The sequence below is a fragment of the Rana temporaria genome, chromosome 3 (assembly GCF_905171775.1).
Source record: "Rana temporaria chromosome 3, aRanTem1.1, whole genome shotgun sequence".
Classification (NCBI taxonomy): Eukaryota; Metazoa; Chordata; class Amphibia; order Anura; family Ranidae; genus Rana; species Rana temporaria.
In genome coordinates this window covers 208,002,205-208,021,325 of record NC_053491.1, presented here as the reverse complement: position 1 = coordinate 208,021,325, position 19,121 = coordinate 208,002,205, and the positions used below count along the sequence as shown (strand labels likewise).

Sequence of the window (19,121 nt, the reverse complement as noted above, 5' to 3'; positions counted from 1 at the left end):
CAACCCTGGACAGCATGGATTCATGATAGACAGAAGTTGTCAGACAAACCGGATTTATTTTTATGAAGAGGCAAGTTAAACCTTGGACAGAGGGGTGGCGGTGGACGTGGTAAACTTGGATTTTGCAAAAGCGTTCGATACAGTTCCCCACACACAGCTAATGTGTAAGGTCTACAGGATTGGAAATATCAGTCTGTAAATGGATAGAAAACTGGCTAAAAGACAGAATTCAGAGAGTCGTGGTTAATGATTCTTAGTCTGAAATTCTGAATAGTCTAATGCCGCGTACACACCATCACTTTATGTGATGAAAAAAAAAACGACGTTTTAAATCATGAAATAAAACAACGTTTTTGAAACTTCATTTTCAAAAACGACGTTGCCTACACACCATCGTTTTTTTCAAAATGCTCTAGCAAAGCGAGGTTACGTTCAGCACTCTTTTCCATTGAAGCTAGCTTCATAACTTGCTTCTGAGCATGCGCAGGTTTAAAAACGTCATTTTAAACGTCATTTTGCCCACACACTATCATTTTAATTGACACAAAAAACGACGTTTTGAAAAACGACACAAAAAATTGAAGCATGCTTCAATTTTTTTTTGTCGTTTTTCACAAGACATAAAACAACGTTTTCCCCCACACACGGTCATTTTAATTGACGTTTTTCAAAACGTCGTTTTTTTTTCATCACATAAAGTGATGGTGTGTACGCGGCATAAGTGGTGTACCCCAAGGTTCAGTATTGGGACCCTTACTTTTTAATATCTTTATAAATAATATTGGGTCTGGGACTAAAAGTAACATTTCAGTGTTTGCAGATCACACTAAGCTATGCAGTGAAATAACACCCTTACAGGATGTCTCCAACTTACACGCCGACCTCAATGCACTGTTTAATTGGGCAACCGTGTGGCAAATGGGGTTTTATGTTGATAATTGTAAATGTATGGACTTGGGGGCTAAGAATATGCATGCATCATACATACTAGGGGGATTACAACTGGGGGGATCCATAGTGGAGAAGAATCTGGGGGTTTTGGTAGATCATAAGCTTAACAGCATGCAATGCCAAGCTGTGGTTTACAAAGTGAGCAAAGTCGAGAGAGAGATAGAGAGAGATAGAGAGAGAGATAGAGAGATAGAGAGAGAGATAGAGAGAGAGATAGAGAGATAGAGAGAGAGAGAGAGAGATAGAGATAGAGAGAGAGATAGAGAGATAGAGAGATAGAGATATAGAGATAGAGAGAGAATTTTGCCCCTGTAAAAATCATTAGAAAGACCTCATCTGGAATATGCAGTTCTCAGAGAAGGGAAACCAAACGGATAAGAGGCATGGAGGAACTCAGTTATAAGGAAAGATTACAGTAACTGAATTGATTCTCTCTTGAGAGAAGGATATTAAGGGGGGATATGAACAACTTGTATAAATACATAGGTGGTCCAAATAGTGAAGTTGGTGGTGAGTTTTTCACTTTAAGGTCATCACAGAGGACAAGGGGCAGTCTTTACATCTAGAGGGAAAAAAAATCATCTCCAAATACGGAAAGGTTTCTTCACAATAAGAGCTGTGAAAATATGGAATAGACTCCCTCCAGAGGTGGTTCTGGCCAGCTCAGTAGAATGCTTTAAAAAAAAATAGGCCTGGATTCTTTCCTTAACGTACATAATATAACTGGGTACTAACATTTATAGGTAAAGTTGATCTAGGGAAAATCCAATTGCCTCTCGGGCTATCGGGAGTTATTTGCCCTGCTGTAGCAAATTGGATCAATCACACTTTGCTGTTTTTTTTTCCCCTTCTCTGGGTTAACTGTGGGTGAAGGATTGTGTATATGGGATTGTTTTTTTTTTTTGGGGGGGGGTTGAACTGGATGGACTTGTGTCTTTTTCCAACCTGACTAACTATGATAAACACAGAAATAGTATCAATAATGGCTTGAATATGTCTTACCTTGTTTAATTCATCTTCTATCTGACACGCAGCCAATCCAAGACCATCAAATTCTTCTTCCTTAACCTTTTTAATGATGTCATAAACTAGCTGGTAATCTTGCACTGAGATTCTTGAGAAATTGACATGGTGAGGTATGATATCCCAGCTGACATTTCCAGCTTCCAAAAGTTTGACCACCTTCCCAGAATTTCTGCAAAAAGAAAATATCCAAGGGAGAGTTTTAACAATGATATGTGCATGTTACCATTAAAATAACTAAGAACTGGGAATCTTACTCTGTAATGCAGCCCTCATTCATAATGTTTGCTTTAAATCCTAACACAGCAAATACGACCAATGTTGCCAAAACCGAAGTAAAAAAGTTGATTAATGAAACCAGAACAGCATCAAAATGACAGTTGTTGTCTCGCTTGTTGTAGCTGGAGAAGGCAATGACCCCGCCGAATCCAAGCCCCAGAGCAAAAAACACCTGGGTCGCAGCTTCTCTCCAAACCTTTGGCTCCAGCATTATTTCAAGCTGCAATCAGACATAATAAATACAATGATAAAATGTTAGCTGTATTTATTACATTAAGAATATTGAACATGCAGGTCTGAACTGGCAATCTGACATTGACTAGAAGGGCCACTGTGTTTGATTATAGATTTACTAACAAAGCTTGTACACTGCCCTGACTGAGCTAGCCCTTTTATTAATAAAAGGCCAACATAATTTGACATATTTTACATTTAGCCCTTAGTATTGTAATGTGAAAGCTGCCATTAAATTAAAAAAAAATACAAATTGAATTGTAAAAAAGCTTGATTGTACACAACTATGGATGGTTTTTAACTCCCAGGTAACTGATGCCTTTAAGACATCTATTCATATTCATAGCAAACTCAGCTTTCTGAGGAACACAATGTGGGTCATTTATTAAAGGCAAATCCACTTTGCACTACAAGTGCACTTGGAAGTGCAGTTGCTGTAGATCCGAGGGGGACATGCAAGGAAAATAAAAAACAGCATTTTAGCTTGCACATGATTGGATGATAAAATCAGCAGAGCTTCCCCTCATTTCAGATCTACCCCTCAGATTTACAGCGACTGCACTTCCAAGTGTACTTTCAGTGCAATTTCAAGTGCACTTTGCCCTTGTAGTTTGCACTTGTAGTGCAAAGTGGATCTGCCTTTCGTAAATAACGCCCTTATATATACATTTCCATTGTATTATCTAATAGCCCTACACAGCTCTGTAGGAAAATCACCAACACATAAGGAATCAGCTAACTGCAGTTTCCAGACCTGGAATTGAAGCTACATCTGGTAAAGATGTTATTTATGAAATAGGTTTTCAAGTAACTGTATTTTACATTTTAATTAAGAATCATGAGAAGTTGCACCGTATTAGCACAACTGCACTCCTATTAGCATTGCTGAGTAACTCAACAGGATTGATTTACTAAAGGCAAATTGACTATGCACTTTGCAAGTGCAGTTGCACTCCTGTTTCTTAGCAAGTGTAATGACGTAAAGCTACAACACACAATCAGGGGCAAGTAAAATTAGATTTTTTTTTATTAAAATACTTTTTTTTTCTTACGCATGATTGAATGATGGAACTCAGCAGAGCTTCACCACATTTACTAAGCTCTAGGGAAAATGAGTGCAATTGCACTTGCAAAGTGCATAGTATATTTGCCTTAAGTAAATTGTGTGCAAATATTGTTAAATTAAATATAAAAATGTATACAGATAGAAATCTATAAAAATGGTTGGATGTAAATGAATCTGCAGTCATTCAAGGCAGACATGCAATTCTAATTTACAACACAAGATGGCATTATATGCATCTCGCAGAGGACTTCACCGTTACAGTAGTAAAAATACCATAACACCATCAATCTGTATTATAGCTGAACAAAGAGCTCAGCAGTCATGTCAGCTGTCTCTAGAAACTACCCAGATGTCAGCATTATAAGTACTAAAAGATTATTTGATTGATTTGCGTGAATCAATAAACATTGATTTATTTATTTTTTCTCATTAAAGAATACGTTCACCCAAAGTTGTCATTTAAGTTACAAGTTGAATCTGGGGAGCCAAATCATGCCTTGTATTCTTATATCCCTTTAGGACTTCCTGCCATAGAGCTTTGCTCTTTTCCCCAGACAACTTTGTTGTACTGTCCAGCATTAGGGTCATTGGTACAAATCCAAACCACAGAACTAGCTGACTGGAGTTTACATGCTCTGTTTACATGACCACTGGCTTAGTATACAAAAAAAATTGTCGCTAACTTTAGTGTAATATATATATATATATATATATATATATATATATATATATATATATATATATATATATATATATATATATATATATATATATATATATATATATATATATATATATAAAATGTTTAAGGGTTCCGAGTAATTTTCTAGCAAAAAAAACAAATGCTGATTTTTACATGTAGGAGAGAAGTGTCACAATTGGCCTGGGTGGCAAGGGGTTAATTACCTTAAGTAATATACAAATAATTATTATAAGCACTGTGATCTCATCCTCTCAGTCTGCTGCTGCACGGTGTGTCAGCTTGTATTTAAACTGGCCGCTCTGTATGTAGCTTCTGACAGGCTGCGCAAACAGGCCCGTATCTCCGGAACCATAAATTATAGGAGCCCCATATTTTGACCAGTGGTGGGGTGGGTCTTCAGCTAAATACACCCCCCCCCCCCCCGGTCGCCGAGCTACAATCCTCGAAGTCTGTCGTAATTTTTTTTCTTTTTTTTGGGAAAATGGGCCTATCTTGAGAAAGAGGCCTGGAGCTGCAGCTCCAATAGCCCCTATGTTAATCCTGCCCACCGCCACTGGTAAAGAGCTGCATAAATTGTCAGCATTGTATAAGTGCCTGTAATAAATAATTAAATAATCATGTAAAAATCCAACACAGTGATAAAAATCCCTCAAAATGACCTAAAAAACGTAAACACTATTCATCTTGCCACTAGAGTCCCTCGGAGATATATAAAACCAAATGTTGTTTCTGATATCTACCAAAAATGTAAATGTTAACTTTAATTGGACTAACACTGCAATTCTAAAGGCAGTTAACTTTATGATCATGCAAAATAATGCAAGAAGGGTGTCCATAGCAACAAGTGTGTTGTTCTAACTTTTCCAATGCAGCTGGGAAAAGAAGAAATCACCATATATCCTTACATTCACTTTTAGATCATATGCCTAAATAAAAATTGCATATATATGGAATAATATTTCCATGGGTTCCAAAAGAGCTCTGCGATTTCCAGAAAGAAATCTAGACTTGACATACACTATATTACCAAAAGTATCGGGACACCTGCACATGAACTGTAATGGCATCCCAGTCTTAGTCCATAGGGTTCAATATTGAGTTGGCCCACCCTTTGCAGCCATCACACCTTCAACTCTTTTGGGAAGGCTGTCCACAAGGTTTAGGAGTGTGACTATCGGAATGTTTGACCATTCTTCCAGAACCACATTTGTGAGGTCAGGCACTGATGTGGACGAGAAGGCCTGGCTCGCAGTGTCCACTCTAATTCATCCCAAAGGTGTTCTATCGGTTTGAGGTCAGAACTCTACAGACCAGTCAACTTCTTCCACCCCAAACTCGCTCTTCCATGTCTTTATACATGTTCCCACAAAGTTGGGAGCATGAAATTGTCCAAAATGTCTTGGTATGCCGACGCCTGAGAGTTCCCTTTACTGGAACTAAAGAGCAATCCCAACCCCTGAAAAACAACCCCACACCTTAATCCAAATGATTTGGACCAGTGCACAAAGCAAGGTCCAAAAATACATGAATGAGCGAGTTTGGGGGTGGAGGAACTTGACTGTGGGTGTAAAGGCAGGCGTTTATTAACCAGTTCCCTACCGAGCCATAATAATATGATGTCGGCAGGAACTGTCTCTCCCTCAGAGTGGACGCCATATGACGTCCTTTGCATCGCGGCCGCTAGAGGGCGCGCGCGCCCGTGGCATCGCTCGTGACCTGGTGCGCGTGGCTGGCAGCTGCGAAGTCCGCCAGGCACCCACGATTGCCGGCAATCACGGCAGGAGGATCTGTGTGAGTACACCTGCCCCTACAGTAAGAATCACTCCCAGGGAACATATTAACCCCTTCAGCGCCCCTAGTGTTAACCCCTTCCCTGCCAGTCACATTTATACAGTAATCAGTGAAGTTTTATAGCACTAATCGCTGTATAAATGTGAATGGTCCCAAAAACATGTCAAGTGTCCGATATGTCCACCGCAATGTCACGGTCACAATAAAGAAATCGCAGATCGCCGCCATTACTAGTAAATAAAAAATAAATACAAATGCCAAAAATCTATCCTCTATTTTGTAGACGCTATAACTTTTGCGCAAACCAATCAATATACGCTTATTGCGATTTTTTTTTACCAAAAATATGTAGAAGAATACGCATCGGTCTAAACTGAGGAAAATTGTATTTATTTTTTTAAATTTAATATTTGTTAAAATTGTTGCTATTCTTTTGTTTATAGCGCAAAAAAATAAAAACCGCAGAGATGATCAAATAGCACCAAACGATAGCGTGGGGGAAAACCTAATGATTTAATTTGGGTACAGTGTTGCATGACAGCACAATTTTCATTCAAAGTGCAACAGCACTGAAAACTAAAAATTGGTCTGGGCAGGAAGGGGGTGAAAATGCCCCCCTGTATGGAAGTGGTTAAAAATAAAATTGTCCCCCGATGTAGATCCATCGTCAATCATTCCGCCCACCGCACTGCTGGACCCCGAAAAAAAAAAAAGAAGAAGCTCGGCACTCGAAAAAGTGCTGACTGCCCTCGCCTCCGTCTGACAGTTCTTAAATAGGGATGGGGTGTGGCCTTCTGGTGACAAAAAAATTGTTAAAAACGGTTAGCTAGATTCACGTAGGGTGGCGTATGTTTGAGCCGGCGTAGCGTATCGTATTTACGATACACCGCCGTAAGTTAGAGAGGCAAGTGATGTATTCACAAAGCACTTGCGTCCTAAGTTACGGCGGCGTAGCGTAAATGTGCCGGCCTAAGCGCGCCTAATTCAAATTGTGAAGAGGTGGGCGTGTGTTATGCAAATGAATCGTGACCCGACGTGATTGACATTTTTTACGAACGGCGCATGCGCCATCCGTGGACATATCCCAGTGCGCATGCTCCAAATTACGCCGCAAAGACTTATTGGTTTTGACGTGAACATAAATTACGCCCAGCCCCATTCAGGGACGACTTACGCAAACGACGTAAACATTTTAAAATTCGACATGGGATCGACGTCCATACTTAACATTGGCTAGGCCAGCTTTTTGTTGGACTAACTTTACGCCTGAAAACGCCTTACGTAAAGGGCGTATCTTTACTGCGACGGGCAAGCGTACGTTCGTGAATAGGCGTATCTCACCGATTTACGCATTACGCTCAAACATACGCCGCCCTACGTGAATCTAGCTAACAGTTTTTAACAAATATAGAGACATAAAAGTTAACGGATTCCTTTTAAAAATGATTAAAAATTTAATTTAATCTATCATATAATGTGCCTCTAGTTTCACTTTAGGTTTTGAAGGTACATACATGAAGTTCCGGGTGAGAGGTGAGTCGGGAAGACTCACAGAACAAAAACAAACAAATCCAGGGCAGTGTTTGTTTTTAAAATGAATCTGATTGGTTCTGAGGAGTTTTAGACACACAGTAATGACAGCTTAGACCACCGTGAGAAAGCTCCCAGTATGATGGTTATAAGGAAACAGGCAACCAGGAAGTGTGGAGATCACAGCAGAATTACAGCTACTTCAAAGCAAAAACGAACAATGAGGACATGAAACCAGTACTGCAGTAAGGTAAAGGAAGCTATTTAGCTAAACAAAAAAAAAATTCCTTTAGTGACCCTTTAACCAGTTAGCAACCGCCCTATAGACGAAATACGTCTACAAGGCGGTTGCTTAACTCTGGGAGGGCGTCAATGTACGTCCTCCCAGAATCGCGCGCCCTGTGGGGCGCGCACACGGGAGTCTCCGTGACCGCCGGGTCCTCCGGACCCGGCTGATCACGGTAAATCGCCGCTGATAGCGGCGATTTACCACGTGATCGCTCCGTCCAATGACGGAGCGATCACTAGTAAACAAACCGGCGTCATGTGATGACGCCGGTTCCTCCCTCTCCTCTCTGTACCGAACGGTACAGTGTGAGAGAGGAGAGGGGAGAGAGCGGAAGCAGCAGCAGCTGCTGCGGGCTGGATCTGTGACACATGCAGTCACAGATCCAGCCATCCCTCCCTGTGCAATACTCTGCAATGCCCCCATACTCTGCAATTATGCCCCCATACTCTGCAATTATGCCCCCATACTCTGCAATTATGCCCCCATACTCTGCAATTATGCCCCCATACTCTGCAATTATGCCCCCATACTCTGCAATTATGCCCCCATACTCTGCAATTATGCCTTGCAATACTCCGCAATGCCCCGCAATGCCCCGCAATACTCCGCAATGCCCCACAATACTCTACAATACCCCACAACGTCGTCTATGGGGATTTTTAAGTAGCAAAGATTGGCGCCATTCCACAAGCGTGTGCAATTTTGAAGGGTGACATGTTGGGTATCTATTTACTCGGCGTAACTTCATCTTTCACATTTAAGCAAAAGAATGAAGAAAAAATACTAAATTTGCCAAATTTTATAACAGAAACAAAGAAAAATTATTATTTTTTACAGAATTTTCTGTCTTTTTTCTCTTATAGCGCAAAAAATAAAAAACCCAACGGTGATTAAATACCACCAAAAGAAAGCTCTATTTGTGTGAAAAAAAGGACGAAAATTTCATTTGGGTACAGTGTTGTTTGACTGAGTAATTGTCATTCAAATTGTGAGAGCACCGAAAGCTGAAAATTGGTCTGGTTATTAACCTCCCTGGCGGTATGATTCTTTCTGAAAAAAGGTGCTGAAAGCGGTACCATTATTTTGCATGGAAATTTGGCGTTTTAGATTGCAGGCCTGTAATTCTTAGGAATAACTCACCTAAATCTGTCCAAACCAGAGTCTCTAGTAGACTATGATGAAGTTTGAAACACAAAATCATAAATTATAATATAATAAATAATAACAAGTAATAATTTAATAATAACAATACTTTTTATTCAATAAATCTTAACAAATAATATATTCAGATACTCTGATTTTTTGGGGGGTCAAACAAGGGTGCAAAATAATTATTCAGTAAACGTCTCGGGTATGAAACATTTTAAAGCAGGGTACAGCGCAAAGTCCAACGTTGCAGTCGGCACAATAGAAACGCGTTTCTTTACGGATTTTTCTTTCGTTTTCGTCGCGTTTGGAGCAGCAAACCACACACATCCTTGTGGGTGCTGTTTTTTTTTCAGTAGGTGGAATGTGGTCCAAAAAATGACGACCGGTCAGTCTTTCAGGGTTCACTACACCAGTAGCCCGACGTCCAGATCGGTTTACCGCCATTGGCGTTTGGTGCTTCAGAAAGATTTGTTCTGCCACCTTCCACACAAAGTCTGAATGGGCTATAGGCCTGTCACTTTTTTTTTTCATCAGGATGAAGGAATTCCAGAGACATTGTTCGACAAGATGTCGGAAAATTTTTTTATAGTACTTTTTCTGCTGCTTCCTCATCGCAGGGTAAAAAGTCATGGCCTGGTCAGCCCTGTCCACACCTCCCATCGTGTGGTTGTAGTCCAACACAACTTGTGGCTTCATAATATCCTTGCCACCTTTGGTATGCACCATGACGGTCGAGGTGTTATGGACTGTGCTCATAAGGGAAACGTCTTTTTTGTCCCGCCACTTCAGTGCCAACATTTTCCCTTTTTGCCATGCTGCTACTTCTCCTTTCCCAAGCCTTTTGCTGGGAAATGCTGACGGCATGTTACGCCGGTTAGGCCTCACGGTTCCATAAGCGTCGGTCTTATTTTGGATAAGGAACTCGTACAGTTCTGGGGAGGTATAAAAATTGTCTGTGGTGACACAATAGCCCTGGTTGAGCAAGGGCTCCATCAATGACAGAACTGAAGCGGTTGCCATCCCAAAATCGCTGAATCGCTCGCAGAACTTGGTCCCTTTCCCAGTGTATACGACTGAGTTCCAAATATATCCAGAGCTGGATTCACACAGCATAAAAGTTTTTATACCAAAGCGAGCTCGCTTTGATGCGATGAACTGTATCCAGCTGAGCCGACCTTTGTAGGCCATGAGACTTTCATCGATGGTAACGTCGCGCTCAGGAATATAGGTCCGCTGGAAGTTCTGCAAAATAAGCTGGTAAACCTCCCAAATTTTTTTCAGCTTTGGAGCTGGATGAGAATGCTCATCAAAGTCCTCATTATTTGCAAAGTGCAAATATTTCATGATCAATGAAAATCTGTACTCCGACATCACGGATCCAAAAAAAGGCGTGGCCAATAATTTGTTCGTGGACCAGTACCATTTTTGCAGGGGTTTCCCCACCACTCCCTGTAAAATAATGAGGCCCAAAAACTTCCAAATGTCCTCGCTGGTTACAGGCTCCCATTTTCTGCGCCTTGAAAATCGCTGAGGAGTCGCAGCTTCTTGTTCTTGGTATCGATTTGTCTCAATAACTATTTTGTCGATCACTTCAGCGGTCAGAAAAAGTTGGAGGTATTCCAGGGGATTGTCATCAACGTCCACTTTTATCCCAGGTGCTCCTGTAAATGGAAATCTTGGGGGCGCTACGTGGTCATCACCGCAATCAATTGCGCACCAAGTCCGCACATCGCTGGGCACAGGATCGTCGCTTATATCACTTTCTGCGTCTGATGACGAACTTTGCCATGCGTCGCTGTCACTCAGCTCCTCCGCAAGTGATTCCGTATCGCTGTCGCTGTTTTGCAGCAGGTCGCATAGCGATTTTGATGTACAGGTGCGCTTTGCCATGATCGCTGTGCACTTTGCAGACACAGGTACAGTACAGGTACAGTCAATCTGCAGACAGGGCACTGGGGAAAGCACTGGGGGGCAATCAAAGGTCACTGTAATTTATTTTTAATTTTTAGCCAATTGTGTCAGTGTGTTTTACTATGTGTTATTTATATTTTTTGAATTTCGCGCCGTTCCCCCCCCCCCGTTCCGCCCCCCTGCGTCGCGACGCTCGCAGGGAAGGGAATCAGAGGAACACAGTGCATCGGGCGGACATCCGGCCGCCGTGCACTGGGGAAAGACATCGCTGACATCGCTGGATCGCAGGGAAAAAGGTAAGAAACCTCTTCCTGCATCTAGCGAAGCAAACCCGTGTGTGTCTCGGGGTTACCGATCGTAGCCTAAAAATCTCGCCCCGAGACACACACGGGAATACCGCCCAGAAGGTTAAGGGGGTTTACGTGCCCAGTGGTCAAGTGGTTAAAGATACGACGGCTTAGATTCAGAGTTACGACGGTGTATCTACTGATACGCCGGCTTAACTCTTTCTGAATCTAGCTATGTGTGTGTTTTTTTTCATTGTGACACTTTTTTGGGGTGAATGAGTAGGGGTAAAATGTACCCCTACTCTCTCACATAGGGGGTGGGATCTGGGGGCCCCCTTGTTAAAGTGGTCATCTGAATGCATTTGTTTATCCACCCAATATTTCATCTTGATAATGAAAGCTGGAAGTATACTGTCAGGGGGGGCATTATGAGGTCTTAGAGCTTCCATAAAAGTGTATTATTTAAAACTCGCTATGACAAATTAGCATTTTGTAATGCAAGCCCAAACTGTTTTGCTTGCAATTCATATTTCATAGTCATAAACTCACAACTATCTGTTTTGTCAGTGAAGGTCAATGTTCCATCACAGCCACCCATTTATCCTTTCTCTGTTATTTATCTTGAATGCAGAACAGTTTGTATACTATTATGTCTTCATCATGATTGCTATAAAAATATATTTTCAAGGATTCTTAAAGCAGTATGATAAATATTATGAGAAATGTATATCGCATCCGGTTATGAATACTTCTTGTTTCTGTTTCCTTACTGTAAACAGAATTAATACCTACATTTATGTGGCTCTTTTTAGCCTGACTAAAACTACAATTTTAGCAAGCCCCATGTGAGAACACATGGTGGTGGCTATGACAAACTATGTGTTATTATTATTATGAATGGCAACAGTACAGTTACAATACAATTAAATACTATGGCCCGGATTCACATACATCGGTGCATATTTATGCTGCTGTAGCGTATCGAATATACGCTACGCCGACGCAGCGCAGAGAGGCAAGCACAGTATTCATAAAGCACTTGCTCCCACTCGCTCTCAAATCTACGCTGGGTTTCCTCGGCGTAAGCCAGCGTAGGTGGAAGTGGGCGTGAGCCATGCTAATGAGGCGTGACCCCATGCAAATGATGAGCCACGCGCCATAGAAGTACTTAAAACAAACGGCGCATGCGCTGTCCCGTGGCCGCATCCCAGTGCGCATGCTCAGAATCACGTCGAAACATCTGCCTAAGATACGCCGAATTACTGCCTAGGACGTGGACATAACCTACGCCTAGCCATTTTCACGTACTACGTAAACAACGTAAAATACGACGGCGCTGTTCCCTGGTCCATACCTTTGCATGAGTTGCACCTCCTATATGGGGAATAACTTTACGCCGGATGTACGACTTACGCAAACCGCGTATATTATGCGCCGGGCGCAAGTACGTTTGTGAATCGGCGTATCTCCCTCATTTCCATATTTGAATAGGAAATCAATGGGAGCACCCCTTGCGGCCGGTGTAAATATGCGCCCACGAAACGCCGGCGTAGGAAAGTTACGTCGGTCGGATGAAGCCTATTTTCAGGCGTATTTTGGTTTCAGAGTCCGGCACATAGATACGCTGCGCAAGTGCAAATATGCGCCGTCGTATCTGTAGATACGTCGGCGTAAGTACTTTGTGAATCCGGGCCAAAAGGTTCAGAGGGCCCTGCTCATGAGAATTTACAAACAAAAGAGAGAGACGAGTGATAGAAAGATAGTAACTGTAAGGAATGAACTGATAGAGAAAGTAAAAGTACAGCTTTTATTTAGAGATGGGATAAGCTTACCATAGAGGATTAATTTTCAAGGATCATCTAAAGGTGGATAGAGTAGTAGATAGCTGGATGGGTTGTGATAGGGAGTTCCAGAGGATCAGAGAGGGGCTGGAGAAGTTCTAGAGGTGGACATGGGAGGAGATGAGGGGCTAAAGAGCAGGAGTTCTTGAGAGGAGCAAGAGAAGAGCAAAGGACCATTTTCTGGCCCCTGAGAGGGCCAGAAGAGGGCACAAGTATTGTATTTTTATGTGGCTCTTTTTAGCCTGACTAAAACTACAATTTTAGCAAGCCTCATGTGAGAACACATGGTGGTGGCTATGACAATCTACCAGTATGTATTATTATTATTTTTATTATAATTGGCAACAGTACAGTTACAATTACATACAAAAGGGTTCAGAGGGCCCTGAGACAGAGAGAGAGAGAGACAGAGACAGAGAGAGACAGAGACAGAGACAGAGACAGAGACAGAGACAGAGACAGAGAGACAGAGACACAGAGAGAGAGACACAGAGACAGAGAGACACAGAGACAGAGAGAGAGAGAGAGAGAGAGAGAGAGAGAGAGAGAGAGAGAGAGAGAGAGAGAGAGAGAGAGAGAGAGAGATGGATTGCGATAGAAAGTTCCAGAGGATGAGAGAGGAGCTGGAGAAGTTCTAGAGGTGGGCATGGGGGGAGATGATGAGGGGCTAAAGAGCAGGAGTTCTTGAGAGGAGCAAAAAGGACAATTTGGGTGACATTTTGAGATGAGGTTGGTGATTTACCGGTAGCTTGGTGAAGAGTTTTGGATGGCTTAATATGTTGTCGTTTGTTAGGTGGACAAGTCTGGTAGCAACATTAGTGATAGATTGAAGAAGGGGGGGTAGTCTTTGTAGAGTTAAGCTAAGAAGCATGGATTTGTAATTGTGAAGGCAACAGATAAAAATGGAGGGAATAAAGACAGCCATAGACGGTTAAAACTGGCCAGATTCGAACCGTGTATGGGCAGGCTGAATGCACCCAAGTTGATCGATCAATCAACTTGGGTACAACTGGCCTGCCGGATTTTACATGCGATTTTTGCAAATGGCTGTTATAGCCACTAGCAATATTTACTGTCTTCTCCAGCTTCCCCTGCCCTCCCAGCCGGGAGAAAACAATGGCTCAGTAGGAGGGATTCCCCTGTGTTGATGAGGGAATAAAGCCAATTTCTTTATTACAACCCGTGGTTGCAGGAAAAAAATTCACACCATCTATAGCCGTCCTAAGAAGCTGTGTGTTGTCATTTGTTAAGAAGTTGCAAATTTTGGAAACATGGCTGAGATGAAGGTAACAATTGGATGAGGGGCTGAAAGGAGATTTAAGTGTCCAGGATTATATCCAGCATCCTGGCTTGTGGGGAGTAATTGATGGCAGTGCGGCTGATCTCGATGGATAAGTTGTGGGGAGATATTATGAGCTCAGTTTTGGAAAGATTCAGCTTGAAGTGGTGTGACATGCAGATATGCCAATTAGTAGGTTATTTATGCAAAAAGGAGACAGAAGGGGTGAGCTGAGAAGTAAAGATATAGATTTGGGTGTTGTCACCACGGAGCTGGTATTTAGACTCTGTTCACAGCATCTCCTCCGAGGGATGTAGTCCCAAGGGAGGGGACGAGCACGCTGACTAACCCCCAGCCAGAAGTGTTTGGATGATAGGGGCAAGCTTACTGAGGAGGAACAGGAGGTGAGAAATTCAGACAAAGAAAAAAAAAAAAAATTAGAAGGGAAATCAAAAGAAAAGGTAAGTGAACCAACAATGCACTAGCTTAAAAGGAACCCATTTAGCAAATAAAAAACAACCTTTACAACCCCTTTAATACTGTTTAAATGTGCATTGCAACAGGAGCTCCTGTTTCCCTGATGAAAACTGACATAGGATAAATGTGTAGCGAGGGACCTGGCCTTTGACATCATCTCACCCATCAACTGCCAAGTGGGGCAGTATTTTGCCTCATGCACTCCTTGCTGTTTGTGACCCTTTCATACAAAATAGATATGATGCACATTTTAACAGTATTACACTATGAAGTTTGTGTCTTTTTTTTATGCGTCCTGAGGATATTTATGATCCAATTGGTGGAAGGATAAGCTGGGTGATGCTCAAGCCCGGACTGGCCATAAGGCACACCAGGCATTTTCCTGGTGGGCCGGGGCCGCATTTCTTAGGAAGACTGTGGCATGCAAGGCTGGTCGCAGGTGGATAGGTCGATTGCGGGTCAGGCTGCAGGTGGATGGGTGGGATGCAGAGCTGGGCACAGGTGATGTGCTGCATATGCGGGAGGAGTGGAAGGAGTCTCACCATTCCCACCAAGCCGCTCTATAGCAACCTAGGTCACTGCTGAAGTGAAGGTCCCAGTTCACGCATTAGCCTCGCAGCCACCGGTCACCTGGCAACCAGGATGCCAGGAGAGAAGGAGGGATGGAGAGGCTGAGTCCTTCCACACCACTACCTTCTGTATATGCAGCTGCATGATCTCAGACCCTCTTCCTGCACATGAAAGCTGGCTAGGTGCTTCCGCAGCTTATAGGAAAAGTAGTGCGGCTGGTGTACACCCACCTCTCTTCCCGTCCACTTCTTTTTCGGCTGGTGAAGGGATTCGGATCTGATGCTCCAGGGCCAAAAAATGCTCCTTTGAAAATGGTACTCATGCTATTTTTCTCCTCTTATATGACTGCAGTCTTCTAATTAGCCAGCTCATGGCCAGGCTTTTTTAATCAGTGTATGCCTGCTGTCTGGGCAGTGGTGTAGTGTGGGGTGGGGGGGGGGGGAGAACAATTATGCCCCAGGGAGCAAAATTTGGAGGGGCACTATCCAGAGTGTGCTGCCCTTGATGTCATGTCAGGTTCCATGGCAGCAGGAGTGCGGCGGAGTTCTCTGGGTGCGACATAAGAGCAGGCAAGTCCATGAATTAAGGGGCGCAAATTAACTGTCTTGCCCTGGACGACGACCACCTATGCTACGCCACTGTCTCTGGGCAATCCTCTAATTTTAACATTACCGCTGTAATTTCACAGGCTTTTCGGCCGCTGCCCCGCATCACCCAAAAGATGCTGCTTGTAGGACTTTTTCTAACGTCCTGCAAGCGCACTGCCCCAGTGTAAAAGCACTCAGGCTATTACACTAAGAGCTTTACAGGAGCTAATTTTAGCACAAAAGCGACTGAAAAACGCCCCCTAGTGTGAAAGGGGTCTTAAAGTAATACTCAAAAAGCCAGTTCTAAAGCAATACTCCTTTATATTGGCTCTGTGAGTAATGCTTTATAACTGGCATTGCAGTATTCACAAAGCCGGTTGTAATATATTACTCACAGAGGTATAAAACATTACAGAGCCAGTTATAAAAAGGAGTTTTTCTTAATAACTGGCTTTGTGAGTACTCCATTATATCTTGCTTTGGCCCCAATCTGTCACATTAACCACTTGCCGTCGCTGCACCGCCGAAATACGTCCACAAGGTGGCTCTCCTAGGCGAGACCACGTAAATGGACGTCCTGCCTATTAGCCGCCACTAGGGGCGCACGGGCGCCGCCGGAGGCGCGCGCGCGCGCCCCCGCTCGCCCCCGACTCCCGTGCGTGTGCCCGGCGGGCGCGATCGCCGCCGGGCACACGCGATCGCTCGGTACAGAGCGGGGAACGGGAGCTGTGTGTGTAAACACACAGCTCTCGTTCCTGTCAGCAGGGGAAATGCTGATTTTCTGTTCATACAATGTATGAACAGAAAATCAGTGTTTCCCCTAGTGAGGCCACCCCCCCCCCCACAGTAAGAACACACCCAGGCATACTTAACCCCTTCCCCGCCCCCTAGTGTTAACCCCTTCACTGCCAGTGGCATTTTTATAGTAATCTAATGCATTTTTATAGCACTGATCGCTATAAAAATGCCAATGGTCCCAAAAATGTGTCAAAAATGTCCGAAGTGTCCGCCATAATGTCGCAATACCGAAAAAAAAATCGCTGATCGCCGCCATTACTAGTAAAAAAAATATTAATAAAAATGCCATAAAAATACCCCCTATTTTGTAAACGCTATAACTTTTGCGCAAACCAATCAATAAACGCTTATTGCGATTTTTTTTTTTTACGAAAAATATGTAGAAGAATACGTATCGGCCTAAACTGAGGAAAAAAAATGTTTTTCTATATATTTTTGGGGGATATTTATTACAGCAAAAAGTAAAAAATATTCATTTTTTTCAAAATTGTCGTTCTATTTTTGTTTATAGCGCAAAAAATAAAAAACGCAGAGGTGATCAAATACCACCAAAAGAAAGCTCTATTTGTGGGAAAAAAAGGACGCCAATTTTGTTTGGGAGCCACGTCGCACGACCGCGCAATTGTCTGTTAAAGCGACGCAGTCCCGAATCGCAAAAAGTACTCTGGTCTTTGGGCAGCAATATGGTCCGGGGGGTAAGTGGTTAAACTAAAAAGTTACCATAACCAAATTCACACATCCTGGAACCCCAAATCTCTTTACCAACAGCCCCTGCGAATGCCTATTGTCAGGCCGACATTCTACTAGTTTATTTAGACCATTTCGTCCATGAACGGACACAGCTCCTTAAATCTTGACTAGTGGGTTATGTTCCTGTTCTATAGGAGAGGACTAGTTGTCAAGATTTAAGGAGCTGTGTCCGTCCATGGATGACAGAGAAAAGGATTTTACGGTGAGTACAAAAAAAAAATCCTATTTTTTTATAACACACCAGAACAGACCAAAAATTGTATTTGCACCATTTGCTCTGAAGCAGCACACCACAACGCACAGTAATCGTACATTGGGTTAATACATAGGGTGCTTTTGACAATAAATGATTAATGCAGCAAAGAACAGTATGCAGAGTGCCCTCCCTGATAACAGTAAAAAAAATGTTTTAGAGTTTTATACTTCTGCTGTTTATTGTTTTATTACATTTTGATTATTCTGATTTAAAATTGAATTTATTAGTTCTTACCTTTGGCGTGAACATGTGACGAATGCCATCAATGGAGCCATTCAAAAGCAAAGCCCGCACAAGGAAACAGGTGAGGACCACATATGGAAAAAGAGAGCTGAAGTACATGACCTTGGGAAAAAACACAGGGAACAATCTCTAGATATGTGCCAAGATTTCATAGGTATGAGAGTATAGGAACAATCAATAGATAAATATAAAATTTTCATGCTTCTTAATAGGCTATCAATAATAAGCTCACAACACATTACAATATGACAGTACAATCTCCTTTAGGTCTGCCAACAGCAATGCAAGTGCAAGGGCATATGTGATTGGATACAAATTGATTGGATAGTAGTTCTGGTAGGCCCTTATATTACACAGTTTTGGTAAATCTAAAGAGAATTGCACAAAGATTGTGACTCTTATGCCCTGTACACACTATCGTTTCATCTGATGAAAACAGACTGTTTTCATCGGACGAACCGATCGTGTGTGGGCCCCATCAGTTTTTTTCCCCCCATCGGTGAAAAAAAAAAAAAAAAAAATGTTCGTATGGTTAAAAAAAACGATAGAAAAAAAACGATCGTTTGTGGGGAAATCCATCGGTCAAAAATCCACGCATTCTCAGAATCAAGTCGACGCATGCTCTGAAGCATCGTTGTGTTTTACGTCACCGCGTTGGACACGATCGGATTTTTAACCGATGGTGTGTAGGCGAGACTGATAAAAGTCAGCTTCATCGGATATCTGATGAAAAAATCCATTGGTTCTTTTTTATCAGACAAACCGATTGTGTGTACAGGGCATTAGGCTCTGTTTACACCTAGGCGTTTTCAGCTTATAAAACGCCCCAAAAAATAACATTGCTCATTCCAATTTCAATGCACACTTTAAGCTTTTCACAGGGTACATCAGAAGCTGCAGCAAGTAAGAGAGAGACTGACTCATTTCCTGGCTGAGGGACACCCAGCATACAGTACAGACCAAAAGTTTGGACACACCTTCTCAAAGAGTTTTCTTTATTTTCATGACTATGAAAATTGTAGATTCACACTGAAGGCATCAAAACTATGAATTAACACATGTGGAATTATACATAACAAAAAAGTGTGAAACCACCTTTTGCTTTGA

At 42.5% G+C, this 19,121-nt stretch overlaps 1 protein-coding gene across 2 annotated transcripts in view; it reads right to left on the bottom strand.

Moving 5' to 3' along the window:
* SLC6A15 (solute carrier family 6 member 15) overlaps window positions 1-19,121 on the bottom strand; it is a 93,071-nt gene that overhangs the window by 26,909 nt on the left and 47,041 nt on the right. For both annotated transcript variants that reach the window (XM_040344180.1, XM_040344181.1), the window contains exons 6-8: window positions 18,006-18,116; window positions 2,232-2,473; window positions 1,954-2,146 (exon numbers count right to left, since the gene is read on the bottom strand). In XM_040344180.1, coding sequence (XP_040200114.1) covers window positions 1,954-2,146; window positions 2,232-2,473; window positions 18,006-18,116 — 546 coding nt within the window. The remainder of the gene's footprint in view (window positions 1-1,953; window positions 2,147-2,231; window positions 2,474-18,005; window positions 18,117-19,121) is intronic.